General features: G+C 42.7%; 1 protein-coding gene across 14 annotated transcripts in view; it reads right to left on the reverse strand.

Annotated features, from left to right (window-relative positions):
• The window catches only part of ARMC9 (armadillo repeat containing 9), a 156,239-nt gene that overhangs the window by 119,037 nt on the left and 21,638 nt on the right, over positions 1–15,564 (reverse strand). For 13 of the 14 annotated variants that reach the window (XM_068544238.1, XM_068544239.1, XM_068544236.1 and 10 more), the window contains exons 7-9: positions 13,391–13,483; positions 9,449–9,473; positions 1,582–1,739 (exon numbers count right to left, since the gene is read on the reverse strand). In XM_068544238.1, the coding sequence (XP_068400339.1) occupies positions 1,582–1,739; positions 9,449–9,473; positions 13,391–13,483 (276 nt within the window). The remainder of the gene's footprint in view (positions 1–1,581; positions 1,740–9,448; positions 9,474–13,390; positions 13,484–15,564) is intronic. The other variant, XM_068544237.1, reaches the window with a different exon arrangement.

Raw genomic sequence — 15,564 nt, forward strand, 5'->3', positions numbered from 1 at the left:
ATTACTAAGTGACACAATGACAGGTAATTTTCATTTTATTTCTTGCATCGTTCTATATTTTTGAAATTTTCTGTAATACATTTTATTTTGTAATCACATTTTAAGTTGCTAAAACTAGTTTAATACACAAACTTATATTGGTGATAAAACTGTATAAAGCTTAATACACACACACACACACACACACACACACACACACACAGGAGTACAAGTAAAACTGGGGAAATCAGGATAAGAGCAACAGATTGTATCAATGCCAATATCCTGGCTGAGATGTTATACTATAGTTTTGCAAACTGTTAAAACTGGCAGAAACTGGACAAAGGGTACAAGGACTCTCTCTGCATTATTTCTTAAAATTACATGTGAACCCACAATTACTTCCATTTAAAAAAAACTATATTTCCACAAAGCGATTTTATTATACTTTCTAACTTTTTATTGAGTAGAACACCAGAGTCATTCCCATTAAAGTCAGGAATAAGACAAACATGCCCATGAGCACATTCAACAGCGTCCCAGAGTCTTAGCCAATAAGCTAAGGGGAAAAAAAAGAAAGTTATGATATATAAGGAAAAAAACAAAAATATCATTATTTGAAAATGATATGACTGCCAATCTAGAATACAGAAGAATCAATCAGAAGAATCTATCAGATTAATAGAGTTCAGAAAGGTAGCTGGATACAAAATCAGTATATGAAAATCTATAGCTCTCTTATATACCAACAGGGTATTTCCCCCTCATTTTTATGCCACTAATTTTTTTTTGCTGCTGCCAACTTATTCTTTGCTAACATTAAGAACAGGGTAGAGATGCATGTGTCTTTTTGAGTTACGGTTTCCTCTGGGTACATGCCCAGTAATGGGATTGCTGGGCATTGTGGCACTATTTACAATAGCCAGGTCATGGAAGCAACCTAAACGCCCATCGACAGATGAATGGATAAAGAAGATGTGGTACATATATACATGGAATATTACTCAGCCATAAAAAGGAACGAAATGGAGTCATCTGTAGAGATGTGGATGGACCTAGAGATTGCCATACAGAGTGAAGTAAGTCAGAAAGAGAAAAACAAATATCGTATATTAACGCATATTTGTGGAATCTAGAAAAATGGTACAGACGAACCTGTTTGCAAGGCAGAAATAAAGGCACAAACATAGAGAACGAACAATATGAACACCAAGGGGGGAAAGGGGGTGTGGATGAATTGGGAGATTGGGATTGACATATATACACTAATATGTATAAAATAGATAACTAATGAGGACGTGCTGTATAGCACAGGGAACTCCACTTTGCTGTACAGTAGAAACTAACACAACATTGTAAAACAACAATATCCCAATTAAAAAAAAAATAAGGTAAAGAAATAAAGACACAGTAGATAATGTGTCAGGAAAAACGGATGAAATACTGCAGCAGCGTGATAAACAGCTGCACGTTGGCTTTGTGACGTGGAAGGGCAGGCGTCACTGGCTGGGGGTGGCCAGGAATTGTGTATCAACACAGTCCATGCTCATGACACAACTTTATCTCAAAAAAGACACACGAACAATGGGGGACCTTCCTTACCATCTTGCCACTGACTGTGGCCTCCAGAGAATCCACCAGCTCTGCTGTGACTCCGATGAGATTGTGGTAGTCCGCCTGGATCTTATTGTACCGTTTCAAGTACGTCATTGACCTACGCTCAGCTTCTACCAGCTGCTGGTGGAGCTGCTGCAACACTTCTAGGAAGACAATATATATTTATATTAAAACAAAACAAAAAAGCAACAATTTAAAAGACCCCTACAAAATAAAAAATAATTATATTCTTCTCAAGGGAATACCATGCCTACTGTCAGAATATTTTACTATAACAATGAACTTGACGCTCCGTATTTGTGTTTAACACTTCTTCTGTCTCGTGCCACTTTTAATTACAAAGTGCTTTGTAATCACTGATTTTTTCATTTCTTATCCCCGGTAGTTCAACTGAGTCATCACTGGCTTTCCTAACAAAATCTATTTCCTTGGCTGAACCCCATGCAACTTCTTTTAGTTCCTCTCTCTATGTACAAGAAACAAACTCAATGTTTCTTTCTAGAATCAGCTCACAAAATGGTTGAACCCAAACTGAGTTTTTTTTCTCCGTTTGTGCCCCGTGAGGTTGTCTGGGGGATAACTCATAACCGCTAGAGAGTTCTTCATTGTAAGTAAAGGTCAGGGCTGCTTGACAGGTGCTGAGAAAACTCAAATCCAGAATTAGGTAAGATTCCAGGTGTTCATTCTGCCAGTTCGATGAGGCATAAGTCTTAGAGCGGCAGCCTTGGAAGGTTCTAGGGTTCTCTTCTTGGAATACCCCCCCACCCTGCCCCCGTACCCCCTGGCAGCACTTGATGGCCAGGTCACCCTGGGCACAGTTGGGCCATGCAAATCTTCTTCGGTGTCAGTACTCCTCGGCCCTATCCTACTGTTTCCCTTTCCTGGAAGGCTATGTTTTGGATGGAAGGACGTGTTGCTGCCCCCAAACCCACGTTAACTCACTACTGTCCCGATCCAGGCACCGCATAATACTTAGTCTTCATTTTAGAACACATCTCATGTATACAGAGAGAGCCTTTAAAATTATAAAGACCAAATATAGCCATTATTTTATAATAACTTTAATGGAGTATAATCTATAAAAATGTTGTATACCTGAAACTAATATAATATTGTAAATCAACTATCATTCAGTTAAAGACCTGGGTTCAAATCTCTACCCTACCAATTTCTTGCTGGGTAACCTGGGGCAAGACACTTAATGTCTCTGCTTCTCATTTCTTAACCTATAAAATGGGGAAAATGATAATGATCTTGAAGGGTTATTGTGAGGATTAAAGAACACATATACTCAAAGTGCCAAGCACACTGCTGGCCCACAGCAGCTGCCCATACACGGCAGCTATTATTATTATTGCTTTTCATGGAAAGGGGTCAAAGATTTTCTAAATATATTTCTATGCAAGTAGGTAACTTGAAAAAGTGGCAGAAAGGTTACGTCCTAAAGCAGTGGTATGCAAACTTTGAAATATATCAGAATCATCCAAAAATAAAGATGATCAAGCTTTACCTTCAGAGACTCTGATTTCGTGGATATTGGGTAGGGGCTAAGTATCTATACTGTCAACAAACTCCCGGCTCTGACACAGACCACAGGTTTGAGAAACACTGTCCTAAATTAGCTTTTCCTCCTAATTTGTGTCCTAAACAGCTATGAGGATCACCCACATTCAAACTGTATTTCAAAAACTTTTATGTGTCACAATTGTTGATGTGCAGAAGTAAAATATTTTAACTACTAAAACCCAAAATATCACATAATGAATTATTATTATTATTTAACACCCATCAAATCTCAGTATTGAAAGATAACTTTAAAAAGTCATCTGAGGGCTTCCCTGGTGGCACAGTGGTTAAGAATCCGCCTGCCAATGCAGGGGACAAGGGTTCAAGCCCTAGTCCGGGAAGATCCCACATGCCGCGGAGAAACTAAGCCCGCGTGCCACAACTACTGAGCCCACCCACCGCAACTACTGAAGCTCACCTGCCTAGAGCCCATGCTCCAGAAAAAGAGAAGCCACTGCGATGAGAAGCCCATGCACCGCAAGGAAGAGTAGCCCCCGCTCGCCACAACTAGAGAAAGCCCACACGCAGCAACGAAGACCCAACGCAACCAAAAATAAGATTAAAAAAAAAAAAAAATTTAATTAATTAAAAAAAAAAAAAAAAAAAAAGTCATCTGACACAAATTTACATCCAGTACTTGAACCTCTGGAGAACATTCCTAGAAATCATTTATCAATCTTCTCCTAATATAATATTGGGAAGGAGTCACTACCTTCCTCCTACACTAAGTATCATTTAAGCTTTTTCATACATCCAAAACTCAAAATTACATAAACAAGAACTTCCAAGGATGAAAATTTTAGATTATTCATAGTCCCATTTTATGGGAATAAATATTAGAGTATCTGTGACATTTTTCTCAACGTGTACCAAGTGGCAGATGAATGAAATACCAAAACCCATTAGCTGGGTCAAATGACTTCCCAAATTATCAGTGTTAATGTCATCAAAGTAGTCCCTCTCGAAAGGGGACTGCAGCAAAAAACTCTTCCCCTCATAAACTCATTGTACGACTAACTAAACGTTAGGGACTATTTGTGGAACTTTTGCCTTGGGAACCCAGAATTGGAATTTATGACAGTTTCAAAGTATGGTAACCTGAGGCAAAAGAGCCTTAACTGCCAGCAGCCTATAGGAAAGAGAGAAGTAGGCAACTGGGCTGAAACGTTCATAACCCTTTCAAATACACCATTTAGCAAAAACAGCCTGCTATCCAAAGATATCACCTTGCAGACACCTTAACTGGCTACATACAGGACCTGACCATTACTGTAAGCTATCTGGGTTACAGCTCAAAATATCAACTTTATTTTTGAGCATTAAACAGAACTTTGACTCTTTTTTTCCCTGTCAAATCGTGACAGGGAAGAGCTAAATCAGACTCCATGTTCCGATCTGTTTCTTAGACTTTAATCTTTGCTTTTAGTTGCTTTTGTTATTATAAACATACATAATGGCCTGCCTCAGGGAACCCTGCCCACCTGTGGATGGCTGCAAGAAAGAAGAAACTAACACATCCCCTCACCGAGTCTGGTCATTCCAGAAGATGCTTTGCAAGACTGATGGCCCTTTTACTTTACTTCCTCACCACCTCTCCCTCTCTGATTCTATAAAAGAAACTGGCATCCAGACCCAGATAAGATGGTTTTTCAGAGACACCGGTCTGCCATCTTCTCGGTCTGCCGGCTTTCTGAATAAAGTCGTATTCCTTGCCTCAAGACCTTGTCTCCGATTCATTGGCCTGTCATGCGGCGAGCAAAGCGAGCTTGGACTCAGTAACAAAAAGTTTTATGAGACAAGGACAACTAAGCTAAGATGCCTTGCCATGCAAGATCTCAACTTTTAATGGAGATGTCTTGGTCCATGTTATTTTAATGAAACTGTCGTAATCATGCCAGCAAAGTTTAGTGAGACTCTTTATATTTCAAAGCCACTGACGTAATTTGTGCAAAAGTCCAAAGAACTGCATCCCAAGCTTTAAACAAAAGATATATACAACCAAAAGAATGCCAGTTAAGGTCACAAAGAATGACCTTATATTTCCTATAATTTCCTGTATTATATAATTTCCTATATTTCCTATAATTTGAGCATGAAATGAATCAATAACAAAAGTGATAGGCATCTTTCCTACAGTAAAGCAGTCAAGCTTTCCCTTGTAGACATTTCTACTTCATTTAGATGCACTGTTTTTTGTTTTAAGAGTAGATGAGATTTGATTCTAGAGACACCTTGGCTGCTCAAGATGATACATTTTAAAATATGGAATTTTTTTCTAACCTAATATAAAAAACTAAAATCAATCACTCTACTTTTATGATATCAAACAATTTTTTCTTTGTATTTAGATATAAATCGGCTCTTTGCTATTCTGCTAATCCACAAACACTGGAGGAAGAAAGTTAAGGCTTATAACTAGGAATATAGGTCATCATTTTCAAAATTAATAGTCACAGCTCTGAACTCTAGGAGAATGATCAGTTGCCCATTGTCTGAAGGGGCCAAATGCATAATGCCAGAAATGCTAAAGATACTATTTCTGTATCCTTTTTAGATGGCTAGGTGAAAATAATAATCCAATATGCTATATGGCCAACCTAAGTTTTTATCCTTAACACCATTTTTAATATAATTCCTTTTGAGAGACTTCTCCACTCCAAGCACTTTTCTCACCTTCTTCAAAAGCTTCTGGAAATCTCACTCTGCCCATGAAACCTTCCTATCAAGACACATAATGATATTATCCAACCATTACATTTAAAAAACAACACCTGGGCTTCCCTGGTGGCACAGCGGTTAAGAATCCGCCTGCCAGTGCAGGGGACACGGGTTCGAGCCCTGGTCCCGGAAGATCCCACATGCCAGGGAGCAACTAAGCCCATGCACTACAACTGCTGAGGCTGCGCTCTAGAGCCCGTGAGCCACAACTATTGAAGCCCGCGTGCCTACAGCCCGTGCTCTGCAACAAGAGAAGCCACTGCAATGAGAAGCCCGCACATCGCAACAAAGAGTAGCCCCCACTCGCCGCAACTAGAGAAAGCCCGCGAGCAGCAACAAAGACCCAATGCAGCCAAGAATAGATAAATAAATTTTTTAAAAAAGAAATAAAAATAAAAAACAACACCTGGGGCTAGAATTGAATTGGGGGCTTGTCTGTGCCTTGTGGTCACTGCAGCCTTAGCAAAATGACCACAAGGCACAGAAGACAAAGTGGTGACAACTAGCTATGGTGACACTGGGCCTGGACCGGAGCCCCTGGTACAAGTGCCCTGCGGTGCTAATCTCTCATCTCCATGGCGATACTGCATTTGGGGGTTATTCTGCCACAGACACACACTGTGCCTGCCAGACTCAATTCCACAGACATCCTGCTTAGCTATCCTCAGAAAACTCAATTAAAATCAAACTTCAAGAAGGCTCGAAAAACCTGGTCTCCTTGCTGAAATACCAAATGAAAGGTCTGTAGAAAAATACAGGCTCTTCTACTTGCACTCCCCCTCCCATGTTTATTTCGTCTGCAAAATTGGGCCACTTATCAGAGACGTAACTGGTTGCCGGCAAGAAGCTATCCCCCCAAACTGCAGGGCATGCTGGGTGACAGGAGGTGGCAGAAACTCGGGAATCCAGGAGAAGTTTCTCACCACCTTCCTGTCCCCAATGCCTAGGAGTCCAAAGACCGACTCTGAACAAGGACTAAACAGACTCAGCCAAGAACTGGGCTTTCCTGGTGGCGCAGTGGTTAAGAATCCGCCTGCCAGTGCAGGGGACACGGGTTCAAGCCCTGGTCCGGGAAGTTCCCACATGCCACGGAGCAACGAAGCCCGTGCGCCACAACTACTGAGCCTGCGCTCTAGAGCCCGCGTGCCATAACTACTGAAGCCCGTGAGACTGGAGCCCGTGCTCCGCAACAAGAGAAGCCAGCACAATGAGAAGCCCGTGCACCGCAATGAAGAGTAGCCCCCGCTCGCCACAATTAGAGAAAGCCCGCACGCAGCAACGAAGACCCAACGCAGCCAAAAATAAATAAATAAAATAAATAAATAAATTGAAAAAAAAAAAAAGAATTAAGGCAGTTCTCTGGGACCCAAAGGACGCAGGTTGGGTGGTGGTTTTAAAATATGACTGCAGGGAGCTTCCCTGGTGGCGCAGTGGTTGAGAATCTGCCTGCCAATGCAGGGGACACGGGTTCGAGCCCTGGTCTGGGAAGATCCCACATGCCACGGAGCGACTAGGCCCGTGAGCCACAATTGCTGAGCCTGTGCGTCTGGAGCCTGTGTTCCGCAACAAGAGGCCGCGACGGTGAGAAGCCCGCGCACCGCGATGAAGACTGGCCCCCACTTGCCGCAACTAGAGAAAGCCCTCGCACAGAAATGAAGACCCAACACAGCCATAAATAAATAAATAAAATTTAAAAAAAAAAAATGACTGCAGGGTCTCTGACAGTTCCTCCCCATCAAGAGGTGGAATGTAAGTCTCCTTCCTTTGAATGTGGGCTGGCTTTAGGAATTTGCTTCTAATGAATAGAACACACCAGAAACAACACCGAGTTACTTCAGAGACTGGGTTAGAAAAGGTGACACAGCTTCCATCCAGCCCCCTCTGGGGACATTCACCCTGGGTGGGAACCCGGCCACCAGGCCCTGAGGAAGCCCAGGCCACACGAAGAGTGCACGTGGGCGTTCTAGCCCAGGGCCTCTGCTGACAGCTCGGCCGACAGCCAGCATCAGCCACCAGACCTGTGCACGTGGAAGCCTTGGAGACGGCTCCACCCGGCTCCATCTACACCCGGGAGACACCCCGAGGGAGAACTGACTGAGCCCACAACTCCCAGACCACGCAAGGTGATAGCAATAAGAATAATAAATGGACATTGCAGTTTTATGCCACTGAGTCTGAGGCGGTTTGCTGGGCAGCAAGAGGAAGAGAAGTAGTGAGAGGCAAAGGAGCATTTCTGGGGGTTGCAGGTCGAGCCCCGAGTGCCTGGCCCAACTGAGGAGCTCCAGCTGTGCTGAACGGGAGACAACCGGCCTGGACCTGCCCTGGCCAAGGCCCGGAGCTGCCCTAACCCAGTAGGGAGCAGGCCTGGGGAGCTGCAGAGAGAGACCCCAGGTACACGTCCTCCGCGTAACCATGCTGGGGGCAACGCCACCTCCGGGAGCTCGAGGCTGCAGCCTGTGACCCTCAGAGCGGTCCCCACTGCTCCTCTGTGTTCAGGCCCGGACCGCGGGCATGAGTCCTGCGAGCTGCCACTCCTCCACGCAGGTCCCTCTGAGTTCCAGGAGGGGAGGCCCAGCTGCAGAACCAGCGGCGCAATTAGAACCGCTGGGCTGGAGGCCCGCGAGGCCACCGAGGGCGAGAACAAACACCCAAGCGCTTCCCACCTGCAGCTACTGAAGCACGCGTGGGAATCAAATCTGCAGCCCTGCTCATCATTCAGTTCCCTGGAACACCAAGAGCTAAATAATTTACTAATGCTTCTTTTCTTTAGAAAACTTTAACTCTCTAAAAGGAAACAGAAAAACAATGGCAGGAAGTTTTGCAATCCTCCCTAACATGACTGCTGTGAAAAGGGCAAATGTGTTATTTCACGTAGTAAAACTCCACCTGCTGGGAATTGAGGATTATGCCCTCAATACTTATCAAAGGCATGAAGCACATCATATAACCCTTTCCAACAGAATAATTTAAGCAGTTTTCATAATGTTGTATCAAAGACAAAACTCCGGCAAAGAACCCCAACTGTGGCCACCAATTTCATGTTAACTAAAATTTTTCTCACCTTTCTGGAAAATGAACAGGTCTGGTAAAAATTACTAATCTTGGAAAACCATCATTTTATGCTAAAAGTGTAAGACTGGAATTCCTACTTTGAATGCAAAAAATGGAAATGCTTTATAAGAACGAGAACTCCATATTGCTGCGGAGATAAGACCCTGTTAAAGTAGTTTAAGGTAAAAGTGAAAGATACTGAAGTAGCTCTTTCCCCACCCATGCTGTACTGCGTCTTCTAACTGTGCTGCTGCACTGATGTCCCTCTGGCACTTGCTTGGTTTCTCGTCGTTTCTTCGTGTCTTAGTTATCTGACATACAAGACAAAGCTAACAATACCAGCCACCCTGAAAAGTGGGTCTCAAGGAACACAGATAAAAAGGACTACAAAGCACTTCATAAACATTTAGATTTTTAAAGCCCTCGTTTGCCAAGTCCGTGGAATTCTCTCCATTTCATTACTTAAAACTCGAGTTGGCAGAGTTGTTATTTAAAATTTTTCATCTAGACGATTTACCTTTGTTGCTTTGTCCATTCTCCTTCTGGGATGAAAGAAGTTCAGGAAAACAGGCATTCAGGAGGCAGAACTCAGGGTATCTCACATTTTGTTGGCCAGTCTGAGAAAGAGCCCCAGTGTGGTAAAAAAGAAATCTCAGGACAGGGAAGGGCGCTTCTTAATGTTGCTATAAATAACTAAGACAGTTACCAACTTCTCAATTCTTGGGTGACTGACTACTCAGAAATAAATCCTCCTCTATCCACCTCTAGAACCACTCAGTTGAGTCCAAGAGCCCCCTAACTGGCCTCCTTCCCCCTTCAAAAACCTTCCCCACAGCTACCAAAACGTTTGACTAAAAATGCAAATCTGAATTCATACCCTTTAATGCTGTAACTTCAGTGCTAAAGCGTTAGCCTAAGGAACTTGAGAATGGGATGAAAAGAGCATGGCGCGGTAACTACAACCACAGACTCTGGCACCAGACTGCCTCCTGCGTTTAAATCTCAGCTTCCACACATCTGGCTGCATGTCTGATGGCAAGGTATTTACCTGTTTTATTTGGGTTTTCTTAACTTAAAAAAAAAATTATTTATTTATTTATTTAGGCTGCGTTGGGTCTTCGTTGCTGCACGCGGGCTTTCTGTAGCTGAGGCGAGCGGGGGCTACTCTTGGTTGTGGTGCGCGGGCTTCTCGTTGCGGTGGCGTCTCTTGTTGCGGAGCTCAGGCTCTAGGTGTGTGGGCTTCAGTAGTTGTGGCATGTGGGCTTCAATAGTTGTGGCTCGTGGGCTCTAGAGCACAGGTCAGTAGTTGTGGCGCACGGGGTTAGTTGCCCCGCGGCATGTGGGATCTTCCCGGACCAGGGCTCGAACCCGTGTGCCCTGCACTGGCAGACGGATTCTTAACCACTGCACCACGAGGCAAGTCCCTGGGTTTTCTTAATTTTTCTGGTAACAGCTTTATTGAGATGTAATCCACATATTATCTCATTCACCCATTCAAAGTGTACATTTCAATGGTTTTCAGTACATTCACTGAGTTGTGCAACCATCACTACAATCAGCTGTGGTACCTTTTCATCCATCCCCCAAAAAAGAAACCCTGTGCCCGTCAGCAGTCACCACCCTCCCCAGCCCTAGGCAACCGCTACCTACTCTCTCTGTAGATTGGCCTCCTCTGGCCCCTTCATACAAATGGAATCATACAATATGCAGCCTTTTGGGTCTGGCTTCTTTCATTTGGCATCATGCTTTCAAGATTCACCCATGTTGTAGCACAGATCAGTAATTCACTCACTTTTATTGCCACATAATATTCCGTTATATGGACAGACCACATTTGGTTTATCAGTTCGTCAGTCGATGGACATCTGGGTTGCTGGCACTTCTTAGCTATTTCAAATAATGCTGCTGTGAACATTCATGTACAAGTTGCTGTGTAGACATGTGTTTTCATTTCTCTTTGAGTATACAGCTAGGAGTGGAACTGCTGGGACGTAGGTAATTTCTATGTTTAAACTTTGAGGAGACAACCTATTTTTGAAGAATATTTAATGATATGAGGAAATTCTCTCTTCATTTGATAAAAAATATTTAAAAATACACAAACATATAGCTGTCTATCCTCGTTTATTGTAAACATTACATACTTTGCGGTGTATGTATGTACCCAAATGCATTTCTGTGCTTTCCAAATTTTCTATAAGGAATATGATCAATTTTATAATCAGGAATAAAAAAAGAGTGTTTTTTTGTTTGTTTGTTTAGAAATGTAAACATAACCATATTATTCTTCTTCTTAAAACGGTTCAAAGGCTCCTCATTACTTACGGGACCTCATATGAACCTTCGTGCCCTGGGCCTGCCTGATCTCTGACTCTCTCTCTCAATCCTTTTGCTCCAGCAATACTGAATGCTTCGTAGTTTCCCAAACATACAGGCTCAGTGCTTTTGCATGAGCTGTTCCTCTACCTGGAACTCCTGTCCCTCATTCTGTCTGCCTCACAGACTCCCATTTTACTGTTCAAAACTCCAACTTGCCTGAGACAACTATGTCTTGGCCTTTTCTTTGTGTCCCTAATTCCTAGCACAATATTCAACCTAATATACGTGTTGAACTGAACTCCAAATATTTCCACATAACAAGGAAAAGAAAGGAATAATGTTTATAGTTACCTGCTAGACTTCAGTGTATTTGCTTCAAAGCACGTTGAACAGGATGAAAGGTAACAACTATTTGCAAACTATAATACTAACAGCTAACAGTCAGTAGCACAAGCGCTTCCATGTGTTGGGCTGTTTTAAGCAAGTTTTTCATGTATTAACTTAATCCTCATATTATTCCAATGAAATGGGTGCTATTATTAATATAACTAATATGATTTACTATGTAAAAAATTTCTTTTAGACTCTTTACATAATTCCCATTACCTTTTTAAGGAGAAACGCTTTTTAAAAGTGTATTAAAGTAATCATAAACCAAGTTGGAGAAGTCCTAATTTCACTGAAAACTGTCCTTTTATATGGAACTCTAAGAGGGAAAAGAATTGGGTATGCACACATAATGGTATGTGGGCAGAGGGTAGTATTGGAACAAAACCTTAAAGGATATTAAAGCAGAGAGGAGAGCTGTACTCAGCCCGACGGTGGGCGGTCTCAAGGCAAGGCTGAGGAGTTGAGTACAGGCCACAGGGAGCCACTGGAGGCTTAGGAAGCTGAAGCAGGAGAAACGTGTCATGAAATCCCAGGGATTTCAATTCAAAGAGTTCAATTAGGAAAAGAGAGTCCAGTGCTTTGGAGCTAGAACGGAAGCAGAAGGTATTATGCACCACGGTGGCCTAAATGTTTTATTAAATTAAACAAAACAAACACCAACTTTACAATTCAAAATGCTATATTCTTGTTATGAAATAACTTTTGATACATTCTTGTTCAGAATAAAAGGAGATGAACGTCCTTAGAGACCCACGAGCTTTGGGAAATCAGCCTCCCACGGGCGGGGCGATCCGTGACATTCTTCCCCGGGCAAGCTCCATTTACACCTGCTGCCTGGTCCTCTGTCCGGTCAAGGTTCCCTTTTTACTCTCAGAAGTGTCCCTATTTAAATTGGACTGTGGTGATGGCTGCACAACTCTATCCATTTGCTAAAAATCATTAAATAATGCACTTACCATGGGTAAATTTCATAGTGTGTAAATTATACCTCAGTAAAGTTGTTTTTTATTCATTTATTTTTTACATATTTATTTATTTATTTGGCTGTGCCAGGTCTTAGTTGTGGCGCTCGGGATTTTTAGTGGCGGCATGTGGGATCTAGTTCCCTGACCAGGGGTCGAACCCGGGCCCCCTGCATTGGGAGCACGGAGTCTCAACCACTGGACCACCAAGGAAGTCCCAATAAAGTTGTTTTTTAAAAGTCCTAATTTGAGTGACAAGTTATATATGACTTGTCCATACGCCACAGCCTCAAGGCCTTAAAAGTGACTAGCTAATCTTCTGCGAAGGACAGTTCTTCCGAAGAGTTATTTTTCAAGAAGACAGACATTTTTTTTTTCCTACTCAGGCAGCTTCTCGGCACATGACATGAAAATAAGACCCTCGCCACGTCTCAGAGACCCAACGCCATAGAAGTCAATCCTTTACAGCAGCGGTCCCCAACCGTTCTGGCACCAGGGACGGTTTCGTGGAAGACAATTTTTCCACGGACGGTGAGGGCGATGGTTCAGGGGGTGATGCGAGCGATGGGGAGCAGCGATGAAACTTCGCTCACTCGCCCGCCGCTCACCTCCTGCTGTGTGGCCCGGTTCCTAACAGGCCGCGGACGGGTTGGCACACGCTCCCATTAACGCTTAATTCGCTCTTAAGTATGAAAGCAGCACGACCACAACTATCCTTATTTGAGGACATCTAGGCCAGTGAGCTGCTCTCACACCATAGGTGGCCTCCATATGCTTCAAAAGGATACATATAATGTTAAAAGCTTCGGCGTGTTACTGGCTTTAAAAATTAAAGCCAGAAACTTTTCCAACTTCAACTTTAATTCTGGAGTCCAAGGATCCTGAAGGAAAGGGAGAAAAAAAAACAAGGGATAAAAAAGAAAAGCACTAGATCATTAAATGCCAACAAACATTTTCAAGTTGTGGCCTTTAGGGTTAAATAACTCTGCCACAGTTACTGAAATCAGAAGCAAGATGTCTTGCCAGTGGTGTGATGCTGTAAAAAACAGGTTTTAGGACATTTCACCAATTCATTTATAGAAGGTTCGAGAGCCCACAGCAGGAGGAAAGAAGAGGGTACGTTCATATACAGAGAAAAAATAACCCTGTACATGATTTGAATTTTTCGTGTGATTTAGACACAAGCATGGTAAGTAACCCTATTATGTTGAATACCAAAAATAATGCGGTACGGTTTAGGCATACGTGGCATTGGCAGGAATACACAATTATTGCTAAGTTACTGAGAGTCTCCAGAAGAAGGAGACTCATTTCCATAAACCTCATGCAGACAAGAAAAACAGAAAGAAGCTGTTATCTGCCTCAAATACTCCATCATGTCCAGCATTATGACATACATCTAGTGTGATTTGTTCCTTAAAAGTAAATTATTTATCTCAAATCATGCTCACTGAGAAGGAAAACATAATGACTCACGTAGTAAAAGAATAAGTGTCACAAGCAACGATCTTTCTCAGGACAATTTTTCTGAGTCTTCAGACAAAAATATCCACCACCTAAACCAAGAAGTTCCACTGAACAGAAGCTCTGTCACTAAACATTCCTGTCCACTTACCTCTGAGATCCTTCCCCATTTCTCCCTCCAGCTCTAACCCTCATCCACGCCTCCCACCCCACCCCATCAGTCTATCCAGTGCGTTGTCTGACCCTTTGAAAAAATACTGCCAGAAAAGCAGAAAAGGCTAATATTTTAAAAAGATTTTGCAATTCCCCGACACAGCATGATGTCTTCATTTCTAATGTGTCTGTTGTGGGTTGAATTGTGTCCCCTAAAAAGACATGTTGAAGCCCTAATCTCCTCAGAATGTGAGGCCAGGGGAACGGGCACATGGCAGATGGAATTAGCTATTAGTGTAAGCTCTTAATCCAATATGACTGCTCTTGTCCTTATAAGAAGAAGGGAATTTAGACACAGACACAGAGAGAAGATGGCCACGTAAAGACAGAGCAGAGATCTGGAATTATGCAACCACAAGCCAATAGACACCTGAGGCTACCGGAAGCTGGAAAAGGCAAGGAAGGATCTTCCCCTAGAAGCTTCGTAGAGAGCATGCCCCTGCCGATACCCTGATTTCGGACTTCTGGCCTCCTACACTGTGAGACAATAAATTGTGTTTTAAACCACCAGGTCTGTGGTCCCTTGTTACAGCAGCTGCAGGAAAACTCATAGTGTGCTCCAGCTCAAGGCTCTCTGTGCTCAACCATACAGAAAAGAATCTCAGGAAAGGACTGCTAGATTGGCCAACATAAATGAAGACATCTTAAAAAACAAAACAAAATAAAATATTTGGGTATCCCTAGACACACTACAGTGAAATTAGACAATCTTAAAGGCCAGAGAAAAAAGACAGACCACGTACAAAGGAACAGCAAGTAGACTGACGGCCAACTTCAAAATTGCAACAGTGGGAGCCAGGAGATGAAATAAAAATACCTTCAATGTCCCAGAAGAAAATAACTGTCGGGACTTCCTGGCAGTCCAGTGGTTAAGACTCCGCACTCCCACTGCAAGGGGCACGGGTTCGATCCCTGGCCGGGGAACTAAGGTCCCACATGCCGTGTGGCCAAAAGAAAAAAAAAAGAAGAAAAGAAAAGAACTGTAAACCTAGTATTTTAACCCTATCTGAGAAAGCAATAAAGATGGTTTCAGACAAACAAGAACTGAAAGAAGGGATCCTCAACTAAAGGAGATTTTAAAGGAACGTACTTAAGGTAGAGGAGAAAATGATCCCAGATGGAAGGGCCTCAGCGCAAGATGGAGTAGTAAGCAAAAATACTGGCAAACCTAAAGGTAAATCTATACACATACTGACTGCATAAAATAATAAAAATTTCAAATTTGTGGGGTTAAAGTATATAACTAAAATATGTGATAATAATAGCACATAAGCTGGGAAGGAGA

The sequence above is a fragment of the Eschrichtius robustus genome, chromosome 5 (genome assembly GCF_028021215.1).
Source record: "Eschrichtius robustus isolate mEscRob2 chromosome 5, mEscRob2.pri, whole genome shotgun sequence".
Lineage (NCBI taxonomy): Eukaryota > Metazoa > Chordata > Mammalia > Artiodactyla > Eschrichtiidae > Eschrichtius > Eschrichtius robustus.